Below are 24,918 nucleotides of genomic sequence, written 5' to 3'. Positions count from 1 at the left end.
CTAGGCTTCATAATTAATTGCAAATTAGAAAAGCAGAGCAGGGCCTCTCCTGTGCCTCAGAGGATATGCTTGGGCAAGTACTAACAACTGCAAATAAAGACAAAAGGCTCATGCCATGCGTCATTATTTTTAATCAGGTAACGTGTTTTACTCCACTAAAAACTCCATGGTAGTTGAAAGCAAAGATGTATCAGCTTGTCATTATCTCTTAGGAAGAAAGGTGGTCCCGGCTGCTGCTGCTGACTGTAGTCCCACCTGAACATGTTGGAGGGCAGACCTCTGTACTTGCTCAGGCTGTAGGTGACACATGGCAGCCCTACTTGTTTCTGATCTGCTCAAAAAAGAACGGGGGAGGTTGCAGGCAGCCAGACTCCAGGGGAAGCTACAGAAACGGTGTGAAGTGTTAACCTCTCCCCCTGCTAGCTGAATGCCTCAGTGACAAAAATGCTTGGGCTATAGACTTAAATTAATTCTTGCCAGGTACAGGGGAGTAGACTCCTAACGCTCTCCCAGGCTCATGTGCGGTGCGGTGCCCCACTAAAGCATTAGCTGAGCATGGGAGCATCACTTGATCCTTCAGTACCTTACTGGTGATGCCAACAAGAACAAAACCTGTTGGGTTTGTAGGTGTGGTTTGCTCTCCGTTACATTGTAGTCTTACAGTGGTCCCTTGTTGAAGCAGAAGACACAACAGTGACTGTGGAATATTTGTAGTCTAGGGTGTCTGGCCCGGTCACAGGGATGGGTGGATGCACAGGGGACCTGAGCTGCTGGGGCTCTTCAGCGTGTTGTTTTACCCCTGCCAGCCTCCTTCTGCCCAACACTGAGACGGGCCCGTAAGCTGGTTGTCTGCATAAGCACAGCATCACCGTGTCCATCTGCACACCATATCTCCATCCTCTGCACTGAGGGGTTTCTGTTAGTCACAGGAAAAAAGTTTCCCTGGTGCTGGCTGTGGTTAAACCACGACAACCAAGCACTATGCAGCCACTCACTCCCTCCCAGCAGGAGAGCGAAAGTGAGAAAACTCGCGGGTTGAGATAAACACAGTTTAATAGCTGAAGCAAAAGCCACGTGTGCAAGCAAAGGAAAACAAGGAATCCATCCAGCATTTCCCATCGGCAGGCAGGTGCTCAGCCATCTCCAGGGAAGCAGGGCTGCAGCACATGCAACAGTTACTTGGGAAGACAAATGCCAGCATTCTAAATGTCCCTGCCTTCGTCCTCTTTCTCCCAGTTTTATATGCTGAGCAGTGACATCATATGGCATGCAACGTCCCTTTGGTCAGCTGGGGTCAGCTGTCCTGGCTGTGCCAACTCCTTGTACCCCCCCCCGGGCAGCTCACTGCTGGGGTGGGGTGAGGGGCAGAAAGCCCTCGGCTCTGTGTCAGCACCGCTCAGCAATAATGAAAACATCCCTGTCTTATCAACAGCACTGTTCCCAGCAGAAATCCAAACCAGCCCCATACCAGCTACTGTGAACAAAATTAACTCTGCCCCAGCCAAAGGCAGCACACCTGGAAAGGACTGCAGCAGTTCACCTAGACCAGCCTCCTGCCCAAAGCTGGGCAGGGTTCAGGATTATGTCAGGGCTGTTTCTGGTTGATATTTTTAGAAATCTCCAAGAACAGAGATTGCACAGCCTCTCAGAGTATTCCTCTGGGCTTACATTCTCTCTTGGAAAAGAAACTTGGGTTTGCTCTGTTTTTTAAACCCTCCTGTGAGCCAGTGGGAGACCCTAGTTAGATCCTCCCCCCATTCCCTCATCCCTAGGCTAAACAAGCCCACTTGTCTCCAGACTGGACACGTGTGGTTCCTGCAGCCTTGGTGGCCCTCGGCTGGACTTGCACTGGTTTGTCACTCTCTACCGTGTACTGATGGGCAAAAACCCAGATGCAGAAATCCAGATACGGCCTCGTGAGTGCCATGTGGGGGGCGTCTTTTGGCAGACAGGGGTGTTGCCACTGTGCTGCTCAGTTTGTCCACCTCCCAGTGAAACCTCCGTTACCAGCCTTCAGCTTGTGAGGTGGGCCTCTTGTATCGATGATCAGCCTCCAGGATACAGCTTGCATCAGTCGCTGATGTACGAACCCTGGGGCTGGAAGGAGGAATTGTCTTACACTGAAGCACTGTCACATACTGTGCAGACCTCTCCCACAGGATGCTGCCCCATCAGTTACGCCACCCTCTGTCTTGCCTCTCCCGTGTCCCTGGGCTGGGCATGACCCACCCCTCTGCGAGGGGAGCACGGTGGAGGGGAGGTGATCAGGGAGGCAGGCACCCTCAGCAGTACCATCATGCACTGCCTCCAAAGGCGCTAACTGGAAAACAAGCTTGAATAAATGGTCTTGGCAGAAGTGGTAGGGAGGGGGAGATTGTCACCTCCTTCCCGGGGCGGCAGCATCCCTGCAGGGCTTGCTGTAGGACCAGAGCTCCTGTCTCACGCTGGCTGGAAGGTCGTAGGCTGTTTTCTTTGGAGTTCTTGGCCTTCTCCCCTCAGAAATGAATCTCAAATCCTGTGTGGCAGCCCTGACACAATTTTCTAGGTATTCTCTTCCCACGTTTTTGGCAGGCTCTGGCTTGACCTCCTTTAACTCAGTCAGCTTGGAAAGGATATGTACAGCACCATACTGAAACACTTGCACAGCTGCTCTTGCAGCATTTCTGGCACTTGGAGCTATCGGCAAAATCTGCCGTTTGAACCGAAACTTTCCATGTCTGCTTTTTAGCCTTGGAGTGAATTTTTTTTTAAATTTATTTATTTAAGTTTAAATGTAAATCATTCAACCATATTAGAGCTACCAGGATGTGAAGAGAATACAGGCAAGTAGTCTTTTGTGTGAAAGTAATTCACAAATTACAGCAGACTCTATGAGAAGATACTGAGTTAACTGGAAAGCTGTAATTAATTGATTAGAAGCAGAGGATGCAGTCACCCTTGATTTGTGTGCATCCCACGGTGTGGGAGTCCCCCAGCTGGAGCCTCGCTCATTCCTTGCTGCCTGGGGAAGTCCAGCAGCCCAACCTTGTATTTTTTGCTCACCTTCCTGAATTTCCTCCTGTGCTATTTTCATTGTCTGTGCTGGCAGCTGCAGTGGTGATTGTTCTGTACGATTGTATCTTGTGTAACAATAGCAGAATTAACAGATCTCCCTTTAAGAGTTTTCACCAGCAGGTCATGTTTTGTGTCTAATTGTACTGCGTTCAAAATCTGCTAGATCCAAGACATTTTTCTCTTTTTTTTTTTAACTCTAGTGTATTGTGTCTAAATTGCCGGAAGATTTTTCCAATATAAAGCTTTTTCTGAGAGATAATCTCTGTCCACTTCATATAAAGCTGGTGATTAATGCATGAAGAAATTTATGGATATTTTGCTTTTCGTACTACTTAGAAACATTTTCTGGGAAAGTAGAAGTGATACTACTTTTTCAATTATGATTTTCAAATTGGCACTGAAATACAGAATCAAGGGCCACTTAGGCTTGAAAAACTTCCAATATTTGCAATACTGAGATATAATTTTAGCCTCTTAATGTATTAAATGTTAGCAATAGGTATGGTGAAGTCCTTGCTGATACTGCAGAGCCTGCTCGAGAGCCCATGTAGCTGAAGCGAGGAGATCCACACGGATTGATACTGGATATTGAAAGGGGGAAACTCCAAGTTCAGTGCATGGAAGCAAGTCGAGCGGAGCACCCTGTGTTTGTTTTTCTTTACGATGAGGCGAAGTCTCACATGTTGATTGTAAAATTTCTGGGAATGCCCATTACATTTGTAAATGCAGATCTTCTTTCCAACTTGGCTGCTTTCCTAGAATCGTAGAACAGCCCAGGTTGGAAGGAACATCAGAAGACCATCTGATCCAACCTTTAAGGGAAAGGGAGCCTAGATGAGATTGTCTAGCACCCTGTCCAGTCACATCTTGAAAACCTCCTGTGATGGGGACTCCAGCGTGCTGCTGGAGAGGTGGTTCCACTGAATTACTGTTCTTAGAAGGAGCCTCATGGAGATTACAAGGGGCAGTGGGTACAGGTTGCACTAGGAGAGGTTTCATTTCAACATAAGAAAGAAATTAAACCTCTAGCTATGTATGTATGCATTCATATGTGACTTGCACTCCCATGTTGGACAGGTGCTTTAGCTAACCATATGCACGTTTAGTCAAAACCTGGCTTAGAAAGCCTATGTTTATTCCAGATTTACTCACTAAGCCATTTCTAAGCAACAGATCAATCCCTGTAAGCTTAGCAAGCTTGCTAAATTGAGATATCTAATAGGAATTGGATCCCTTCCCTTCACTGTGCTCTGTCTTTAATGCCATTATTACTTGAGATGGGATGATTTTTCCACTCCGCTTTTTTCTCAGTCAGTTACAAACGAGGCTGATTTAGGGTCCCACATTTTTGTGGACGGTGCATGAACCTTGCTCAGATGCGTGCAGGAGGCAGGTGCGGGAGAGCAGGACTAAGCAGCTCTCTTCTGGAGAATGGTCACTGTCCCTTTAGAGGCACTACACACTGCATAAAGTGGTGGCCTGTTTTTAAGGAGGGATGAGCAGAACCTACCTCGTTCCCCAGCACAGCTAATCCTTTGTGGTAATGTCATGGGAAACGGTGTGCTTTCTTCGCGTGACAGCTCCAGAAGTGTGCATGTACCTGCGACCTCACAGTGCTGGTGTTTTGTGGTGGCTGGCGTGACCCAGAAAGCAGCCAGCTGTGGCGAGTGCCGGGGGCTCACAGCGAGCCCCCCACCCCCACCCCCTGCCCCAGGGCTCAGGCAGAGCCACGCTGCAGGAAGGGCAGAAGGGCAGCCCCCAGCCAGGGAAGCTCGAGTCTTCCCTGCCCGCCTTCGCCGTCAGGAACGGGGTGTTGGTTAAGTTGTGCCAAGAGTTAGCGGTTGCTGAAGCACTGTAGAAGTGAAGGTGTGTAGTGATTTTATACATCCTGGCTTCAGCTCAGTGCTGGTCTGAGTTTGTTCCCTAGGCTGTCACTTCTTCAGGGTGCAACTTTCAGAGGGAACCAAGTGACCTTGGGGCGTGAGCTTTTGGAAAAGGCATTAAAAAAAACCTCACTGCAATCCTTCTGCTCTTTCAGTTTAAACAATGTAAGGATTTCACAGCCTGAGGAATTATTCTTGTTTTGTCAGTGTCTGCTTTAAATAGTAGTATTTTGGAAGAAGGAACATTTATGTACCTTCTATGTCTATTTATGCTTGCTGCATACTATCCCGGAGTTGTGTGTGGTATTTTAAGCTTGATTACCTCCCACTGTTGATATGTCTGTGCTGCCTCTGTAAATTCAGCTGATGCCTGTTGGCTTCGTTGCATGTTTCCAAAAATACAAACTTCAGAGCAACAGGATTCAGCCAAAATAACTTTCAAAAGGAAATAGTGACAGTATGCTTAGATGCACTGTGCTACAAACGAACAGCGAACGTTAAATGTACGGAACTTACCAGCTACCCTATCTTATGATGTGCGTTGTCTGTGTAAGTGCTTTCTAACTTGCTCTTTCTGTTTCTTCATGCTTCCCTGGATTCAGAGAGAGGTAAATGATTTTCATTTTTCCATTTTCATGTTTATCCTTCTGGCATGCACCAATGTTGTATTGGTTTGCTTGTATCAGTGATCAGAAGTTGAACTTCAGTGAGTAAAATTGTATCTCTCTGTCATGATTTTACCTTGCTGTTAACAGTACTGTCAAGTTGATACTGACTGTTGTGGCTTTTGTTGGGTTTTTTTCACAGGTCCAGACCCCTCTAGTACTAGAACAGTTTAAAATCATGCGATGCAGTGGGTTTTGATATTTGTTTTTGATGTTCGAGTTTAAAATTTAGATGGTGTTCTCTGTAGTCTGAAGTGCAAGAAAGTTGTGTTCAAACCCACCTTTTATTTAAAGATGAAAAGCCCCATGATACTAAGAGCAGGGATTTAAGAGCTAAGTTTAGCAAGAGCTGGAAACATTCATGCTTATTTCCTATTTTTGGTATTTGCTTTGGATCCAGCTGAGTTGGTTTGCTTGTTGTTTGAGTTATAAGAAAAGTTGTCCCCAGTATGTTTGATTTGTTTGGATGTACAAAGGGATCATTTGGGATTCTCTACAATGCTTCCTGTTTCATGGCAGTGCAGACAGTAAGGCATTGTAGTCAGGTGCTTTGCAGCACAAGGGCTGCAGCCACTCCAAAGGCTCTTACTGATAGAATTGCATCCCTCAGATGAGATTTGGAGTTTGTTTGCTCTTCTAAATTGCAAGGACTTGAAAGTGGGACTGGGTGGCAGGAATGTGGTTTAGAGATGCGGACCGCTCCTCGTGTTTGCTTTGTGGAATATAATGAGAAGGGTTTCTAGGCTTGACTGGTTTTTAATCAATTTTTTAGGCGGCGCTGGCCTAGGGAAATGTTTGAACTTTCTTGATTATGGCTTTGCAATCTAATGTAGATTTCACGCATGTGGGAAGCAATGATCCTCCCAGACTAACACTGGCAAAGGTGTACTGCAAGCAGATTCATGGGTAGTGTCTGTGCATGATTGCTGTGTTCTCTGTCTGAATAATAAAGAACAAAGGAGAACTAGTGTAAGCATTGCTTATAAAACAAGTCACACTGGAGAGATTAACTGTTCTAGTGTAGTCTGCTGTCGTCTTCAGTTAAATCTGTAGTAGTGCTCTGAGCATCTCAACTTGATGTATTTCCTTATTAAATCTTTAAATGTTCCTTGTAAACAAAGGTCCACATCTTCCAATTAGATCTGGAAGATAGAAGCATTGTTAAAAATTTCTAAATACTAATCTGTCAAAATCAAATTTACAGGATTTTGCTGGAAAGAGGCTGTTTAGAAGTCCACAGGCATAACAGCACATTCATTTATTTACAGTTAACTCAGCATCCATCAGAAATGCTAGGCTGGCCATCCTGAGGAGTTAAACCACCACTTCACAATGCTACAGAGGAGAAGCAGCAACTAAAATGGCCTTGACAACCCACCTCATTTGTGTGCCTTCTCCTTGAAAAGTGCTGCACGGGGTAGGAAGGCAGCCCCTGCCCGTGCACATTTCATAAACGTTGTGAAGCAATTGAGTGTGTGTGGGCAGGGGGAAACACCATGAAAAATAGTCAGTGGTCAGTGATTTTCATAGGATCTGTCCCGGAAGTTTTGTCTTCCTTTAAGGCCATTTATAAAAGAAGCTGAAGCCTAAGCTGCTTCTTAGCTTTTCAACTTGTCGTGTCTGTCTAGCAGTTGGTGAGCAGCAGTAAGCCCCACCTGACCCCGAGGCACCAGCTGGATGTGCCACACTGTTAGCTGGACCTCCCTCACGCTGCCAGTGCTACAAGAGCCCAGAGTCTCCAGGGCAGCCTTGGTGGTGACCACGACACATGTGCTAGACCGTCCTCCTTACCCTGACAGTAATACTTCAGCCATATGATGACAAGGTGAGGCTGGGCGTGAGGACCAGCGTGGAATGTGACCCTTAGCTGTACAGTCTGTACTATCATCACTATGTTAACACAGCTCATGGTTCTGGAGAGCTTACTGAATCGTGGTTTGACGCAACTCCCGTCTATGTAAATCTGTGGCCCCTTGCAGAGGTGGCATATAGCCCTTGGTAGTAGAAAGTGAAACGATGTGACATCTCAGAGCCATCTTTCTGGCTAGCAAGGCAGTGGTGGCAAGGCTGATGGGAGTTCTGTCCTCTCCCCGCAAGTGGAGGTGGTGGGCAGCGTTGAGACGTGGGAAGAGCATCTCGGGGAAGAGCTGCGGCGTCTTCGGGAGGATCAGGCCACGGGAAGGAAATTGGAGTGAAAGTCGTGCAAATGGTTTCAGACTTGCGAGTGCTGGGCTCTGAAGGGCTGAGCTGGGTATCGGACATAGCAGCTCTGTGAGGGTTTTAACAAATTTTGGAAGCAGGCAGAACTGTGGCAATGATAAGACATCAAAGAAAAACCAGCAGGCTGTGTGATTTAGGGCTGCCAGATTAAAGCCTCTGAGTATCGCACAAAGTAGCCATAGCTCCTCCTTGAGAGTTAGTAAGTGACGTTATCGAGGAATGAAGCAAACAGCCTTTCAGCAGGGGATAATTTGCCCTACAAACTTTATGCATGAATTAGAAAAACAAGTTATACTGTGTAAATGCCAGACCATTTGAGGAGTATTTAATGAATGCAGAACTGATGTTTTGCTGCAAGGAAACCCATTTTCAAGTTGTGTGAGTACTGAACTAAGAAAAGTTTCCCAAAAGTCTCCACTTGGGAGGGCATCTTAACTACTTGGATCAAAAATTAATGACCAGGGTAGTGTAGTGGTGGCCAAGTTTGCCATTCTGAGTTTTAGCTGGGAGCAGCCAAAGAGGTGCAGGAACTCTGTGGGATGGAGCACTTAAAAGTAAAGAAAAATTGCATTTTCATATGTTTTTAGCATTGCCAGCAACTCAGAGACATAGGAGAAATTCATCCTCTCCCACATCTCTTCCAACTGTGATCACTGAGGAGACAGGAGTACACGTGGTTAAATGCACCATGAATATCTGGGAGAAGGGGAAGGAGAAGGTTCGTGGGAGTAGTTATTTTTCTTCCTCCTCCTGTAGGATTTGATTCCAAAGTGGTTGGTATAATCACCTGGTGAAGGGACTGTGGGTTTCCTTTGGACAGTGTGGAAGGGAAGCGGTGGTTTCATTCAGTGTCTGTGCGGTACCTGGTAGGTAAAATGGAAGGTCCTCAGTAAATCTTCCACGAACAGATTTTGCAGCTTGTGTGAGTGCTGCTTGTTTCATTTAGTTCTGGTTTCTTACCTTCGGGTTTTTCTCCGTAACGTCACGAACTCCTTGACATGACTCTAATAAAAAGAAAGTGAACTGAACTGAGAGCCCCAGGCTTCATTTCAGCTGTAAATCATTCCCCTTTCTCCTACATGAAAGAGCAGTCTCGATAAAAAGTTTAAAGTGTTAATCCAGAAGATCTATAATTTCTGACGTACATATTACTGCAGGGTTTCTGGCACCTCATCTTCTCTGCTGCTTGTGATACTAGAATATTTGCGTGCCATGGAAAAACCCCATCAGGGCATGGTCTTGTTGGTGTTATATTGATCTGTTTTTTCTCTCGTATGTCTCCTCTCACTTTCCTTGCTTTTCTCCTTCCTTGCTCATTTACTCTGCTGCCGTGGATGTTCATGTCTCGCTGGTGAACGGCAGCCTCCTGCCGGGTGCCTTCTGACCTGCTTAGCTGTAGCGGTGGCTGCTCACCTCTCTTTTTTTCCTGCTTTCACAAATGGCTGGTCAGCTGTTTGCAGGAAGGCAAAGTGAAGCCTGAAGGTTATAGACTGTTTCCCCACAGTCCGGTGGTGTGTGCTCTGTGATCCTACAGTCGCAGGAGTCTGTACACCAGTACACAGTCATCTTCTTTCTGTAAGCTATAGGTAGGCTATAGAATCATAGAACTGTTTAGGTTGGAAAAGACCTTTAAGATCATCGAGTCCAACCGTTACTCTATTCTGCATGAATTTCAATCAGTTTTAAGCCAAGCCCAGAGGATATAATTTTCTGGTTCAAGGATTCTTGTTACAATTTGTAATACATAAATCTCTAAAGCAATTTACATTTTCCTGCATGTGTATCGTTTCAATGGAGTTGTTTTAAATAGTGGCAATTTAATTCTGATTGATAAGAGTAAAAAATTTTATTTTGGATTTCAAGACTAGGGTGTTGATGGTTTTTAACTGGGGGGGGGGGGGGGGGGGGGAGATTAATGCATTTCTACACTCCTTTAAACAAATAAGTTTATACTGAGAAGGTAATGGAGGATGTGCTGCTCTGTCAGGCTGTACTTAATTGGGATGTCTCCTAGGACCTTAGCCTAATAGTGGCAAACAGCTATGACTGCTACTGAAACAGGCCAGCATTAGCATAAATTGCACTTAATGTGATTATACTCATCCAAGGTTGAGCAGCTAAGTGATGCTTAGCCAGGTGTTAAATAGGTATGGCTGTCTAAGGTTTAGTCAATTTCTATAGACATTCGCTAATTAAGGAGGGTAGAAGAGCAAATAAAAATGACGTTCCTTTCTACTTAGCACCCTACATCATCTTTGCAATTCTCCAAATTGCTTTTTAAAATGTGTCTCTCTCTAGTCCTGTACTCTTCCAAATTAAAAGAGATTTCTACTGAATTTTTAACTGTTCAGCTGAACCAGTCTTACCTGCTTATACAGCAATATAATTTTCTTACTGTTTTTCTGGTTTTCTACCTGTTTTCTAGAGTACTGGTTATATCCAGTTCCTGTCACTGGAAAGATACTAGTGGGCCAGGTAGTACTTGTATGATTGATTTGAAAAAAAAAACCAACAAAAAACAAAATAACCCAAACCCTACTGTGCCGTACCCCTTTTGTATAATCCTGTATCAACAGAAGTGGTGTGCCCGTGTTACGAAGTTTAAGAATATACAGCCTTTTTATACGGCCTTTTTTTGCAATGAAATATATTATTCTCCCAGTAAACACCTTGCTGTTCTCCCCACTTTCATAGAATGGAATTTTACTGGGAGCTGTGTTTCAAATCCCACAGATTTCATGTGCACACACCCCATATTGAGACAGAGAAGACTTCAGCTGGATGAGATGTGATCTATTAACCCTGTGCCAGCTCTGTATCCAGCCATGGGCTTTGTAAAGACTTTTGACTTCCTTTTTTCCCTTGTTTTGCCAGCAAGGTGTAAAGACAGAGGAGTGGTAAGAGGAGGCATTTGCCCTTTTCCATGAATTTCTATTGCAAACACGTTACTCAGCACCTCTTCATTATCAAACAGGCCTGTTGCACGTAAATCTCACTTAAATGTTAATCAGCTTCAAGTGAGCTGCAGTTGAATGAAATGAAGGTTTACAGATGAATCGACTCAGAAGGAATTTGAAGTAAAAGAATTGGAGAGCAGCCTTCTGGCTTATTTGATGTTCAAGACTTTGGACTAAACAAGAAGCTGTTCCCCTCTGGTCCTGTGTAGGGAAACACAAATCTTTTCCCAAGTTTTACGTTGTTGATGCTGCAGGGAGCAGATACTCTGGAGTCCCCAAAGCTTTATCTTTTTTCTCCAAGAGGGAGCGTGGAGCTCAGTTTTCCCGGTGTCTAGAAATGCCTGAAGCAAGGCTTCCGCTGGCATTGGAGGAGTTGACTGCCACCAGCTTGTACCACCATCTTTGGGTCCTGGCTATTGGGCTGCTGTGTAGGATGGCTTATGTGAGCTTGTGAGCATCTAGGTGACTTCATGAATTAATGAAATCAGTAATATCGTTTGTGCACTGTCAGAAGGGAGGACTGGTTTTGTGCTGATTTTGATTGATGATTTAAAAACAGATGGTGCTGGCAGGTTTATGCGTGATGCAGTACTACAGGTTTTGAAGAACTCATATTTCCTGCTCTGTCTCAGCAGATTTACAGATGCAGACCCTGATCGTCTAAAGGTTTATGCATATTCACAATCTGTGCATGTAATTAGCCGATTTACTTGGTTCAAGCTGTTCAAGTATTTAAAGTGAAACGCTAGTATGTGCGTCTGAAACACCACCATGAGGGTTTTATTAGCTCTCAGTGGTCGAAACTGATGTACTATCTGGTGTTTAATTTTCTCCTGTAATTGTACTATACTGCCTTGTTTATGAATGCATACTATTACAAGCAGAAATGTTTACATATAATATAAGGAAGACATTAAAAAAAAGAAGTCCTGCAGCAGTCTACAGAGGAGAACGTTAGGTGCCCTGTATGTAGGGTCACTACCAGCTCCATCAGAAAATCAACACCTTGCATTTTGACTAGAAATAACATCTTTGTGGGCAGTATCTGCCCTTTGGCAAATGCTGAGCAGGCCTGTCTCGTCAGGACTGTTTTCATCCACCTCTTGTGGGGAGAACAGGGTTGCAGGCACTTCTGTGGCAGGACTAAAGTGGCAGGTGAGTCACCTTGTCACCTGGAGCATCCCACTACAGATACCACATCTGTAACACTCATCAGACTCCTTCTCCCTGCCCCGTCACCACAGGTCTTAACATTCAGAGAGTAAGCTGAACTCAGCACAGTGGCTTGTTCATTTTGCTGTCATTAGCCTTCTAGGAGCAGAGAGGTATTCTTACCAAAAAGCGTGCAAGCTCATTTATGTCCATGCTGCCCTCCACGCTGGTTGCCTTTGATCAGAAAAGTAAATTTACACTTGTGAGAGCAATGAGGCTCAGCAGACAGCCCCAGTCCACCTCTCTTCCTTTAAAATGCTGTTGAAAATACTGTCATCTAAGGTGTTCCCACTTACAGGGTGTAACTGTGAGTTGTGTTCTTTTATGACCAAAATCTGTGATCCTGACAGAGTTCAGTTTTCAGTTTAACACAATTTTGTTTGGCTCATTTTTCTCTCTGCAGTCCTCCGAGTCCTACCTGCACTGGCAGATAAAGTGCTGACTAAAACACATTTAGTATTATCTTACAGAGTCCCTTAAGGCTTCAGCCTTGCCTTCACTTGCTCCAGTCCTCGCAACTGACCTTGGGTCTCAGATAAACTCTCCACAGGGTAAGATGTAATGTGGCCTCAGGGGTTTTCCATGTGTCAGGGACTTGGCAGCACAGTGGAGAAGCCCCACCTGATGCGTCTCCTACGTCTCCTACAGCAAAGCACGGTAGGGGCAGTCGTGGTCTGCCAGGGCAGGGTGCTGCCAGAGCTGTGGGTCAAAGGCTGGACCAGTTTCTTGCACCGTTACAAAGGGGGTTTGCTGGCAACTTGTCATGTCCTCCGAGCCCTGATAACTTGCTTTGGTGGCTTTGTCCCATCTTAGTTTTTATTAATGATAAAAGAGGGTTCTAACAGATAGCTGTATGACTAGCAGAAGGGACAAGTTATCTTCTGTGTTTGTGCAACTCCATGAAGGTGGTAGCCTTATAATTAGAAATTCTGGTATTGTACAGTGCTCCTGGGGCTGTGTGGATTTCTGTTTGTTCAGACAGGCTTCTGTGCTGCGTAACTTGGCAGAACAACACAGGATGCTCTTCCTAGGATCATCTTGTAGAGGAATGCATAAATCACTTGTTTACAAGTCCTCAAAGGAATAGTATCGATTTAAGCTAAATGCTTGTAAAGGTAATAAATAGCCATGTAATGGTCACATAGATGGCTTTCAATGTTATTTTAATTTAATGCAAACAAAGGTTTCAGCTGGGATGTCTGCACTCAGAAGGAATGACCTTGATCCAGTAATAAGGTGTGTGCAGCAGTCTGCTTGTTTATGCATCTTTGCTATCCTGCAGTGATTGTCACTGCCAGTGAGTTTTTCTTGCATGTAAAGAGGGGGAGGGAGAGAAATCTTAATGAAGATACTACTTAATGGTAGTAAATCCCTGTCTGTTAAGTGAATAATGTTTTAATATTGCACTTAAAATATTTGTAAGGGAAGGCATTTAGACTCAAAAATGTGAAGTCTGAAACTCAGGGCATTTAAAAGATGGCAGCCAAAGCCAAACATGTAAACAAAAATCCCAAATGTTTGGGATGTGTGGAAATTCCTCAGACCGGGCGAGGTCTCTTCAGAGCTCAGGATATTGTATGTGGGACTTCTGTGAGCCTGAGCATTTCCAAATATCTGCTCTATTGCTTTCAGGAGCATCACTAATGTGGAAAGCTTACTACTTCAAAAGGCAAAAATCTCAAAGGTGTTTTATGAAGGGCTTGGTTTAAATTTTTTTCCCCTCAGCTGCTGATTTTTCAGAGGCCAAAGCTGAGCCATACTGGAGTCCAGCTAGGAGTCTTCAATTTGCTTTTGAAACATTGCATGTGCTGGCAGGGCAATGCTGCAGCCGGCGACAGCTGTTGCGTGCAGGAAGGGTTCAGGTGGCAACCCGCTCCACGTGCTGCCTCCTGTCCCCATTGTGCCCCGGTACATGCCGTCGCATGTGGGGATGCAGATGTGGAGATGGAGAGGTGCCTCCAGCTTCACTGTGTTTCTGCACGTGGAATTCTTCCCAAATCTCACCTCCTGGTAGTTTGGGGGTTTTTTTTGTGTGTGTGTCGGTGTGTTAAGTATTAGTCATCAGGCTGCAAGTTACGAAATGGTTAAACAGAGGAGCAGCCCTCGGGTGTCACTGAGCATCCCAGACTGGGCAGCTGCCCCTTTAGTTGCAAGGGGTCATTAATGACAGTATCTAGTGCTGCTGAATTAGATGCAAGTAAGGTCCTTAACTGCACAACAAGGTTTGTATCTCCTACAGAGCTGGGAGTCCAGCTCTCCGTTTGCCCCAGTCTGGTTTTTCCCTGGATAACTTCACTATAAAATTCTTCAGTTCACTGGGCATCTGCAATGAACAACGAAACGGGCAATCCATGCACATTAAACCCTGCTCAGGACGTTTACAGACTTCAGTATAAGCTGAAGTATTCCTGTATATAAAACCTGTGGGTTAGGAATTTCCCTCCTCTCTCTTCACCGGTTAGAATCTTGCTGGTAATTATTTTACATGTGAAGAGGAAAGACACTGAGGAGAGACTTCAGGCCTAAGAGGCTGGTGGGAGCTTCAGCTTCGCTTCTCTGGTCTCATTCTAGTTAGCTACTTGGCATAGCTCTGCTAGGGGTGCCAAGTCCCAGAGAAATCTGGAGATAGCAGGAGGGTCACAAAGTAGGACTGGGCTGTGGTTGCTTGGAGGACATGAAAAAGCAGAGAGGTGCAAAACCCAGGAGCAGAACTCTGGTCTGGTATAGCAAGCCAGGCAAAGCCAGCTGCTTCCCGACTCAGTATGTACCACTCCGACTTTCGGAAGAGCTCCAACTCTTAAACAGTCTGAGAACAAGTGAACATAACCCAGCACTTCCTTCGCCAACGCTAGAGAGCTGTACTATGTCATAGTGGCTAGCAGCGCAGTACAGTACAAAAATCTCTTTTGTAGGCCAGCTTTATTTAACTTTTGGAAAAATAAGGTCAGAAATTTAGGCCAATTAGTGTGAGCAAAGCTCAGCAGGTTCACATCTCCCTTATGCAACTAGATCTCTAATTACTATCTGCATATTTTAAACACTTTATACAGTCCTTTGAAATAAGATTTTTCTATAACTAGAATCTCATACGCCATTTCTCAGGTCTTTTTAGCATGTAAGAGCTGCATGTGTTTTCTGTCTTAATTTGTAATTCTCTCCCCACTTGAATAAAATATTTGAGTAAATTTTACTGTGTATTTGCAGCTGACACTGAACTTACAACCTGTAATTCCAATAAGTTGCCACGGTTAGGAAACTGTAATGACCTCTTTAATTAAATAGATTAAGCACCAAAGTTTAGGTATGTGTTTCATGGGTATGTGGTTTATTAGATTTGTAGATCTGCTTTGTCTAAGGCATGTGTTTTATCCTCTGGCAGCTGAGACATACACCTGTTAAACTAAAGTCGCCCTTGCTGTTTTGGAGGTACAACTGATTCTGATGTCTTAATTTGTTTTGCTTGTTTCTAATGCGTCAGTTTATTTTGTTTACACAGAGACTTTGCTTATGTGGCAAGAGACAAAGACACAAGAATTCTGAAATGTCATGTGTTTCGATGTGACACCCCTGCAAAAGCCATCGCCACAAGTTTACACGAAATCTGTTCGAAGGCAAGTGGATTTGAAGTCAGCTGCATTCACCTGTTTAGAGGTCCCTGAGCCTAAACAATCAGCAACCGTATGCAGTATTAGTTTAGTTTATATCCCTGGCAGTGAGAAATGGGGTAGAGAATTTGTAAAGGAAAGGATGCAAATGGATGGGAATAATGGGAGGGTGAGCATTTAGATTTGAGGAGGATGATACGTGCTTTTGATTTGACAAGTGTGTATAGAGACTGAAGGGTTTCTTGAATAATAAAAAGCTGCACGTTCAAAGTGGAAAAAGAACACACAGCTTCAATTAATAATAAATGGTGATGTTAAACTCCGTAAATAAATCCAAACTTATTTGAATGGAATTTTTAATGGTGTTATCCTGCAGGACAGACAGGAAAACAGTTGCTACTGTTACTCTGCCCAGTTAAAAAAACAAAAGTAATAATCAAGGAGACTAGTGGCTTTCAGCTACTCTAGTTACAAATACTAAGTCTTAGTTCCTGCTTGTGTGGTAGTGTTGTCTGCAATACCGGAGAGGACTGTTCTTTCCAGTCGTTCTACCTTACAGATTTTCCACCATTCCCTGGTCATTAACTTTGGTTTCCTTGCATGATCAGTTCATGACTGTCCTCTGTATGGTCATTTCATGCAGTGGTAGCAAGGCAGCACATCCTTTACAGCAGGCAAATCCAATTGAAACACTTTACAGAGAGGCAGTTAAACCAATCTACTTGAAACTCTTCTTTTATTATTTTATTCAGTCGTGGTGGATTTCAGGCTGCATCCCCCTTTTTAAAAATATTACGCTGCTTATTTTGATTTTCCTTAAAACATGTCAGTTTGCACCACAGGAAAAGTGGGCTGTGGGCGTGAGTAACCTTATTAGTTACCCTTGCGCAACTTATCCCTCTGTGTGAGTCACTGCTGTTCTGGAAAAGCCAGTTAGGAAACCTTCAGGTTCTAAAATTCTGCTTATTTATTGTGTGCCTGTCATTTGCTTTTTACGCTTTGTCTTCACATTAGTGAATGGAATCGGTGATGTCGAATTCTTTTTGTAGCCAGTTGTATAGTCTAAAATTTTTTCATTTGTGCAACACTGCAAATGTGGCTACTGAACTTGTGATGTTTAATGCAAATGTGAGCAGTTAGACAGTGTGCATTACTGTAACCTTCTGGGCAGCGGAGTTCTGCCTGAGGCAGAGGCAGAAGGTAATCCAGCAACTGTGCAAAGCCTGGCAGGTCTGGCTGGGCTTGGGTGCCTGAGGAAACGCAGGTGGTGGGAAGCTGCTCCGGTTGTCCAGGGAGCTGCAGGCTGTGCTTGGTGAAGCTTAACACCGGGAGCTGCAGCAGTGGCTGGCTGAAGAAGCCTAGACCTGTTATGTCCCTCCTCCAGCCTGCAGTTCTCACAGATGTTTCCCACAAGTCTGGCAGGGAAAAAGCAAGCTACGCAGGCCCTGCTACACAGCTGCTTTTGTCCAGTAAGGTCAACATCGAGTAAATGCCATGGTCGCTATACACATGGGTATCACAGAGTGGGACTGTCACATTATGTAACTGTGACATGAAACTCCTGGCATTACTTTTGGGTAAGAGAGCAACTAAGGATTTAAAACCATAGCTAATAGTAACACAGAATAAAACAGGATAGTGTTGTTAAGTAGAGTGTGTTCCTTTGTAATTCAGCAGTAGATGGAATCAGGATTCAGGGAGGTTCTTGGATGTGCTGACACACTGGACCTCTTTTGCTGAGCCAGAGATTCTTCCTAAGCTAGTGCGTATCATTTTTCATCTGCAGAGGGGAATATTATCTTGTGTCCCTGTAACAAAAGATACTTTCAATATACAAAACAAAAAGGAGAAATTTGCTAGAAGTATCTTCAGACCAAGCGTCATCCACTGAAACACCAGTTTCTTGTATAGCTTAACTGTCATAGCATAAAGAAACAGATAGCAATGCTTTCTGTATGAGCTTTGGAAAACCCTTGTTACCTTCCCTGGGTCCCTTCTCAGTCATATATGCATAGGAAATAACCATCCAAAGTGATTGTTTTCAAGTGGATTTGGTTTTTTTTTTACCTCTTTTGCTAATATTACACATTTTGAGGAAAGAACAGGTTGTATTGTGCATGGGATTTTAATTCCAGAAGAAACATAAAAATAGAGCAAAAAATTATCCAGAGCAGATTATAGATAAGAGGGGAACATGAATAATGAACACTCTTCTCTGTGTGTTAAATATTTATATTTCTTCCTATATTACTCCTCACTGCAATTTTGCTAAAAATGACTAGGGTTTTTTTTCCTCCACAAGTTCTTTATGTAGTTAAGGAATGGTGAATGAACTGGAGGAAAATGAAATTTGTATTTAAAAAGAATAACCTGTTTAGTCACGTAGCTTCTGACTTATTTCAGATTTCAGAAACTAGGGTTGTAATAGGAGTAGATTTATACTTGTAGTTGCTACTGCACTGTATTTGAAAAAAAAAAAAAAGCTATATTATCACTATCTTCTTCAGATTATGGCTGAACGGAAGAATGCTAAAGCTGTGGCTTGCAGCTCATTGCAGGAGAGGACAAATGTCACCCTTGATGTTCCTCTGCAAGGTACTGTGTGCTACAGCTAGTACCCTTGGGATGGTCCTGGTTTAGATGTGTTTTGTTTCTGATGCTGTTTTTGACCAAAATGGAGCATGTTGGGTGGAGAAGTCAGGAGTGTAATCCTGTCTTTTAAACATTAAACATTCTATTGGTTATGCTGACAGAAATGGAGTTCTGCTCACTTATGTCAACTTGTGCATTTCCTCCTTTATTTTGAAATACAAATGTTGCAAATGCAATTTTACATATTTGTGGCTACTTGCACATACTGTCCTTTTCAATTCAAAATACCTCTTGACACGAGACTGCACAAATTGGCCAAATCTTCCTTAAGAACAGAATATACATCAGTTAATCACTTGGATTCAAAGGAGCTGTAGGAGAACTCCTCAATTTCGGCATCTGTTCTAGCAACTTCCAAGGCAAGGGGTACAAGCTGGTTGTTATCCAGCTTAAGGGTCTTTTGCACACTCTGCTGCATGGAAGAAGACAGTTGCCTTTGCATGCCTTTATTAGGCATAGCTTAATTGTTGCTATTTTGAAAGTATTCCAGGAGCGCAAACATACTTTGTGTTAGCTTTATAGGAAATTATATGCTTCTAGATCCACCAGCTTATACTGAATATCTTACTCCTAATCCATAAATCAACTTGTGTAACAGTCTGCTCAGATAGTAGTATTGATTATTCATAGACTGTGTTTAACATACTAACAAGGATGGTATTAAAACCAGATTCCAGATTGTACGTAGCTATGTAGTGAAACTTCAGTCTGGATGTCTGTGAGGCACATTCATCTATATTTTCTGGTTTTTAATATGCTAGCAATATAACGTTACCTTATTCTTAGCTTAGGTCAAGAATTAGGTGATGAAAGTTTATCCCTAATTCCTTTAGAAATTACTGAGCATTGTTCTTGTCAGAAAAAGTAAATATTTGTTTTGATCGATACGATACTTTCGGAGTAGAATTACTGGGTAAACTGTTTTATGTTATTGATGAAATAAAAGTGGTTTTCTCTGCTGTGAATGCTGGTTGATAGAAGCTGATTTTTGTTCCCATGCAGTAGATTTCCCAACACCAAAGACAGAGCTGGTACAGAAGTTCCACGTCCAGTACCTGGGCATGCTACCTGTAGCTAAACCTGTGGGTATGTGACACTTACGTGACTTCCGAAGTACCTTGCATAAACTCTACAGGCTGGACTCTGGCTAGCCAAGTGTAAATGCATCATTTTTGAAGGGTAACGACTCGTGCACTTCAGTCAGGCATGAAGACATCTAATATTCAGGGCCTCTTCTGAAAATGTGTTTTACAACTAGAGTATTTTGGGAGCTGCCAAGAAAGCGGGAGTTTCTTTCTACTGCTTTCTCTGAACATGAGCTCTGCTACTAATGAGAAGGGCCCTGGAGAACTGAAATGGTGCAGCAGCTAAACAACGTGCTATCCTGTTTTAATAAGCTAGAGGCACCTGTTCTGTTTTCTTCAGATGAAGAACACCCAACTTCACAACCCTCCCTTCCATCATCAAAGTAATTTTAATGAGTCCAAAACAATGTGTTTTCTGTACTGCTATGTGAAACTAAAAATCTTGTTGCTGCCTACTTACACTCACGTATTTCATTTTCACTGTTGCATTTTCTTCTCCTTTAGGAATGGATACTCTGAACAGTGCCATTGAAAGTCTAATGGCTTCCTCTAGCAAAGAAGACTGGATGCCAGTTACTATGAATGTTGCTGATGCTACTGTCACAGTCATCAGTGAAAGGGTAAGGTAGACTGTCCTGTTTAAAACACATTTAACATAACGTGAGCGTTGAAAACCAGGAACACAGGAACACTAGTAGAAAGAGTTCATATACACTAGAATTGCTTATTTTGCATTTTACTTCTTTCCAGAATCTGGAGAGGCTCTTATTGCAGGTATCAGCTTTAGCTTTATATTTACCATTTCAAGCATGTTCTCAGATCTAAATTACTATTAGTATTCATTACATACCTAACACAAATTCAGTGTTACCCTTTCTAGGAATTTTGAGCCTAAAACACTGTAAGTTAAGCTCTTAAGTAGCAATCCTAAATTCTAAACTGTATTTACCTTATTCTTGGTATGGAAGCCAAGAGCAGTAAGTTTTTAAAATGCACGATATGCTGAGTTCTAATGCTTAAAGCCTTGGTCTTCTGGTGACAGCCTAGAAGGGGAGATCCAGCCCAGGCCTGAGCACACGAGGTATATGCATATAGATAGAATGGAATTCCACAATATTGTATCAGTGTCATCCCCCATGCCCCCCATTTAATCAACTTAAAATTGAAAGTAGAGTTCCACAGAATATCCAACAGTAATGATCAATCACTTGATTCCTAACCAGAATGAAGAGGAAATCATGGTGGAGTGTCGTGTGCGGTTCCTGTCTTTCATGGGAGTGGGCAAGGACATTCACACGTTTGCGTTCATTATGGATACAGGAAACCAGCATTTTGAGTGCCACGTTTTTTGGTGTGAACCAAATGCAGGCAATGTATCAGAAGCTGTTCAGGCTGCTTGTATGGTAAGTGACCTTCAAAGGCATCTAATGCCTCTTAGTTTTTTGCACTGCCTTCATAAATAATCATCTTTCCGAATTTGCAATTATATTAACTTCAAGACAGAAAAAACCCAGAACAGATACAAATAGGAATTGGGATTCTGCTATATTTAATCAGTTAAAGCCCAAACATTTTTAAGTTTGAAATGTCAATGTAGTGAACAATACCCCTTTAATCATCTTCCCTCCTAACCTCTGCAACATCTGTGTAAGTTAAAATCTCTTCTTTCACTACACAAGTTATCTAATGCTGGAAAAACATTCTGCTGAGAGTCGTGTTATACAATCCAGTGACGATGTAGTGAAAATAATCCCTGTTCAAAAATAGCTAAACCCAGAAAACTTATTTTTCAGTTTTCAAAGGCCTGTTCCTATGATATAGATTTAGTATCTGTCGTGTGCTAATGAATGAACAGTTTCTGCCCACAGATTGAGACCAATGTCCCATTAACTTCAGCTGGGCTATTTGTCATGGCCAAAATGGAGGTTTGACTATATATGATGGGGAGGTTAAAACTGTATTTAAAATGCTCTGTGAAAGTATTGGATACAGGAAGGATTGGAGAATGCTTTTGCCTTGTTGCAGCTGCGGTATCAGAAGTGCTTAGTAGCCAGACCTCCTTCACAGAAAGTTCGACCGCCCCCACCTCCTGCAGACTCGGTGACTAGAAGAGTTACAACTAACGTAAAAAGAGGAGTGTTGTCCCTCATTGACACTTTGAAACAGAAACGCCCAGTCACGGAGATGCCATAGCTGCATAAGAGAGAAGATTCTCCTACCATTTAACTGAGGATAACAGTAGCTACACTAAGGAAAATGAACTGACAACGTTTGGCCTTCCACTTCAAATTGCTGATGCTTTGTCTTCAGAGAATTTACCCTTACCGAAACAATGTTAGACAAGCATGTTCTCTTGTTCTTGCCACCATTGTGTGATATGAAAAGAAGCATGAATAATTTTTTTGCTATCAGTGAGTTACACCGTGAGCAATGGAAGGTCTGTTTGATTGTAAATACATGAACATTACCTAAACTCACACAAAAAAAGAATATGGCCACGTCCCTCCCAGTGAACTCATGCTAAAGTCCTTGGAGTGAATGATGCCTGAGTTGATAGTTTCACCGTCTTGAGCTGGATTTGTAACAAACCAATCTTAAATCCTACAGCACTTTGCTTTGTTTTCAACACTGGCGTAGGTACCAAGTATTAGCTACCATTGAATTCCTGTAGATTAAATACCAAGTTTTATTTTTTACAGAACTACGCCTGTTAGTTTTAAATTGTTTGTCAGCATTGGTCTAGCAACCACTTCAGTATCTCCCTGACATGCTTTTGAATCACGGCGTCATTATTTCATCTCCTGGTTATACATTATGGTCTTAGAGAAGAATCGTGTGTAATACCAAACCAATGCCGAAAAATCCAGAAGTGTTTTCAGTAATTGAGTTGCAGGGTGATCCGCTGAAGCTTTTCAGCTTTAAATGTACAAATGCAACTGTTAGCTGTTAAATTTATTCTCCTAAATCTGTCATTAATTCATTCAAAATACCATTTGTTTCACACAGGGCTCAAGCCAATCAGGAGTGAGAAAAAACTAACCAGTAATTTTATTGTCTTACAACTCTTACAGAGACTAAAATATTCCATACCTTTTCCATACAAGTGTTTGATGAAATGTTCAGTTCAGCATCTGGTTGCACAGTTCCCCTTTCCCCTCAGAGTTTGTTGCTGAGTGCTTAACATGCTACAAAAAGAACAATCATGTTTCTTGTTATTTACAGAATTCCATGAAATTTCATTTACTTTTAGTGCTCTCGTGACAAAGTAAGAAGAGAGTTGTTTTCTAACAAGATAGTCCCTCAGGTGGTACAACTTGATTTCAATGCTTTTGCTCCAAAGGCTTCATCTAAATTGCTGTGATTTACACACTGCTGCAGACCCTGGCAAAGTCAGCCCAGTATTGCCCCTTAAAATTGTACCTTAGGCTGATTTTCAAATGCAGTTATGCAACTGGAGTCTCTCCCTTCACCATCTTCTGTCTAGACCTGCAAGTTGGTGCAAATTTTGGAAATGGAACATCAAATGTATTTTTAACTAGCATTAAAAATGTTTTGTCTCCATTTATAGATATGTTCCAAACTGTAACTGTCTCCCAAGTCTGCAAGTCTGCTCATACTATAATTTTAAAAGAACATTGGCAAGGTTGTTATTACAAGAACTCTTTATCTTACTATGCAAGGGACTTTTATAAACAAGCCGTTATCTTTTTATTTCCTTGTTTAAATACATTAATGGCAACACCTGGGCAAAGCAACTTAGGAACACGAGGGGAAAAGAATGATGATTCAAGAAATTTCTGCCTTGAAAACTGCAGAAAAAACCCCATGAAACTCGGTGTGATGTATGAGCAGGAGTCAGGTGAAGGCTCGCTATGCAACTATTGTGATTAAATTTAGCTCTTTCGAATACCCTCTTAAGGAGCTGATCCCCCACCTGTCTCAGATCTCTTTATGACCCCCAATTCTGCACCCCCAGGCACTGAAGCAAGTTTCCCCTCCCAAGGGTCATACCCCTGCTACCCCCCTTTGCACCAGTTTAATCCTTGTGCAGCTGGAGGCCAAGTTGCTTATGCCAAGTAGGCAGGGAGAGCTGGAGGGGGGGGAGACACAAACAACCCCACCCCTTTTAGCAGTACCAGTGTTTTAAACTGGCCATGGACGAAGCCAGGTGGCAAAGCATGGAGATGGCTGCTTGCGTACAGGCTCGTTCAGCTTCTGGTAGTGATCCCAGCGATGTCTGCTAGGAGCAGTGTAAAAACTCCCTTCCTATCGCTATCAAAATGTGGTGGCTAACGATGTACCTTTAGGTATGATCATGAAGTTAAAGAGGTAAAAGTTTCCTTATTCGTCATCACGGTAGTGATTTGAACTTTGACTTTTGTTTTAAATTACAGAAAATACTTTGACAGTGTCTTTTTAAAGTTTCAGCTGGAAATGCCAGGATTTGGGATTTGCAACTGTTCTACAGCAGTGAATTTGAAAGTCTGATTAGATTTTGTAGTTGCATCTGTGTAGTGCTTGTTATCCCCAAGAGATCCAGACTGTCTTTAAACTACTACACCACTTAGCAAACAGCACTGTAAAGGTTCTTCTGTATCAGTGTTGTCAAAGCTATGAACTTATAGTTAGCTTTCACTGGCAAAGTGTGCAATTGCAGGGAGGGCTGAGGAGAAGATAGAAGGGTGTTTGAAAAGCCGTAGGTCACTTGCCATTCTATGTTTTAAGAGTTCGGTGTCTGTTAACACAATGTTGTTGATTTTGCAAGTGTTTAAGTAGTGTGCTTAATGGTCTGACTGTATGTGGCCTTTTTGCTTCAGTAGAGCCCCTTGTTCTCCAAAACATTAAATATACGTGCAGGTGTTTTGCAGAATTGGAGCCTAATACTGCAAAGCCCGTTACCTTTTGTTAATATATGAAACCATTTTTACCATGGCCAAAAAAAATATGTAGTATGTATGGGGGGGGCGGGGGGGGGGGTGTTTGAGCAACTGCCACTATTTTAGTTGATGTTACACAGACCCTCAGTTACCTATGCATTTTTTTATAATACCTAGTGGTTCTGTAGGCAGGCAGCCATGTTCACTATGCCTTGTATGTCTGATGCCATATTCTAAATTAACCTGTTAAATACAGCTTAAAATATTTTTATTTATTCTATTTTTACTGAAATATCCTGCATTATTATGTTGATGTATTGTCTTTACTGGACGTGCTGTTGTAACATTCTCCACTCTGTATACTATAGGTTGCCTAAAAAAAGGCAGGCTTTGTAACTATTTGTAGCCGCATTTTTATTGAAGTCTGTAGAAAAAATCATGTAAAGCAAAGCTAATTTCTTCATTTTTTTTCAATGCAAGTAGTAAGTTAGAGGTAAGTATCACATGTCAGTCATGTCATTAATATGCTTCCTTGCAGAAGCAAGGAGATTTATATTCACAGTCAATGATGAGATAAAAGCCTCTCTCTTGAAATCTGAAGTGCTGGCTGTAGGTTTTATTTAAGCCGCTTACTGTTTCATTTGAAGGGGAGCAAGGGGGTATGGAGGATGTAAGGCTACAGAGGCCACGTACAGGGTGGTTAAACAG

General features: G+C 42.8%; 1 protein-coding gene across 15 annotated transcripts in view; it reads left to right on the top strand.

The window, feature by feature from the left end:
- Positions 1 to 24,810, top strand: part of APBB2 (amyloid beta precursor protein binding family B member 2) — a 190,667-nt gene extending 165,857 nt beyond the window's left edge. For 7 of the 15 annotated variants that reach the window (XM_040594547.1, XM_040594594.1, XM_040594585.1 and 4 more), the window contains 7 exons: positions 5,540 to 5,545; positions 15,488 to 15,602; positions 18,104 to 18,191; positions 19,251 to 19,334; positions 19,838 to 19,953; positions 20,557 to 20,736; positions 21,359 to 24,810. In XM_040594547.1, coding sequence (XP_040450481.1) covers positions 5,540 to 5,545; positions 15,488 to 15,602; positions 18,104 to 18,191; positions 19,251 to 19,334; positions 19,838 to 19,953; positions 20,557 to 20,736; positions 21,359 to 21,526 — 757 coding nt within the window. In that variant the 3' untranslated portion in view covers positions 21,527 to 24,810. The remainder of the gene's footprint in view (positions 1 to 5,539; positions 5,546 to 15,487; positions 15,603 to 18,103; positions 18,192 to 19,250; positions 19,335 to 19,837; positions 19,954 to 20,556; positions 20,737 to 21,358) is intronic. The other 8 variants (XM_040594575.1, XM_040594644.1, XM_040594613.1 and 5 more) reach the window with 3 other exon arrangements.
- The last annotated feature ends 108 nt before the right edge of the window (positions 24,811 to 24,918 follow it).

The sequence above is a fragment of the Falco naumanni genome, chromosome 1 (genome assembly GCF_017639655.2).
Source record: "Falco naumanni isolate bFalNau1 chromosome 1, bFalNau1.pat, whole genome shotgun sequence".
In the NCBI taxonomy this organism is placed as follows: Eukaryota; Metazoa; Chordata; class Aves; order Falconiformes; family Falconidae; genus Falco; species Falco naumanni.
The sequence above is the reverse complement of the archived record's forward strand: the minus strand, read 5'-3'. Positions and strand labels throughout refer to the sequence as shown.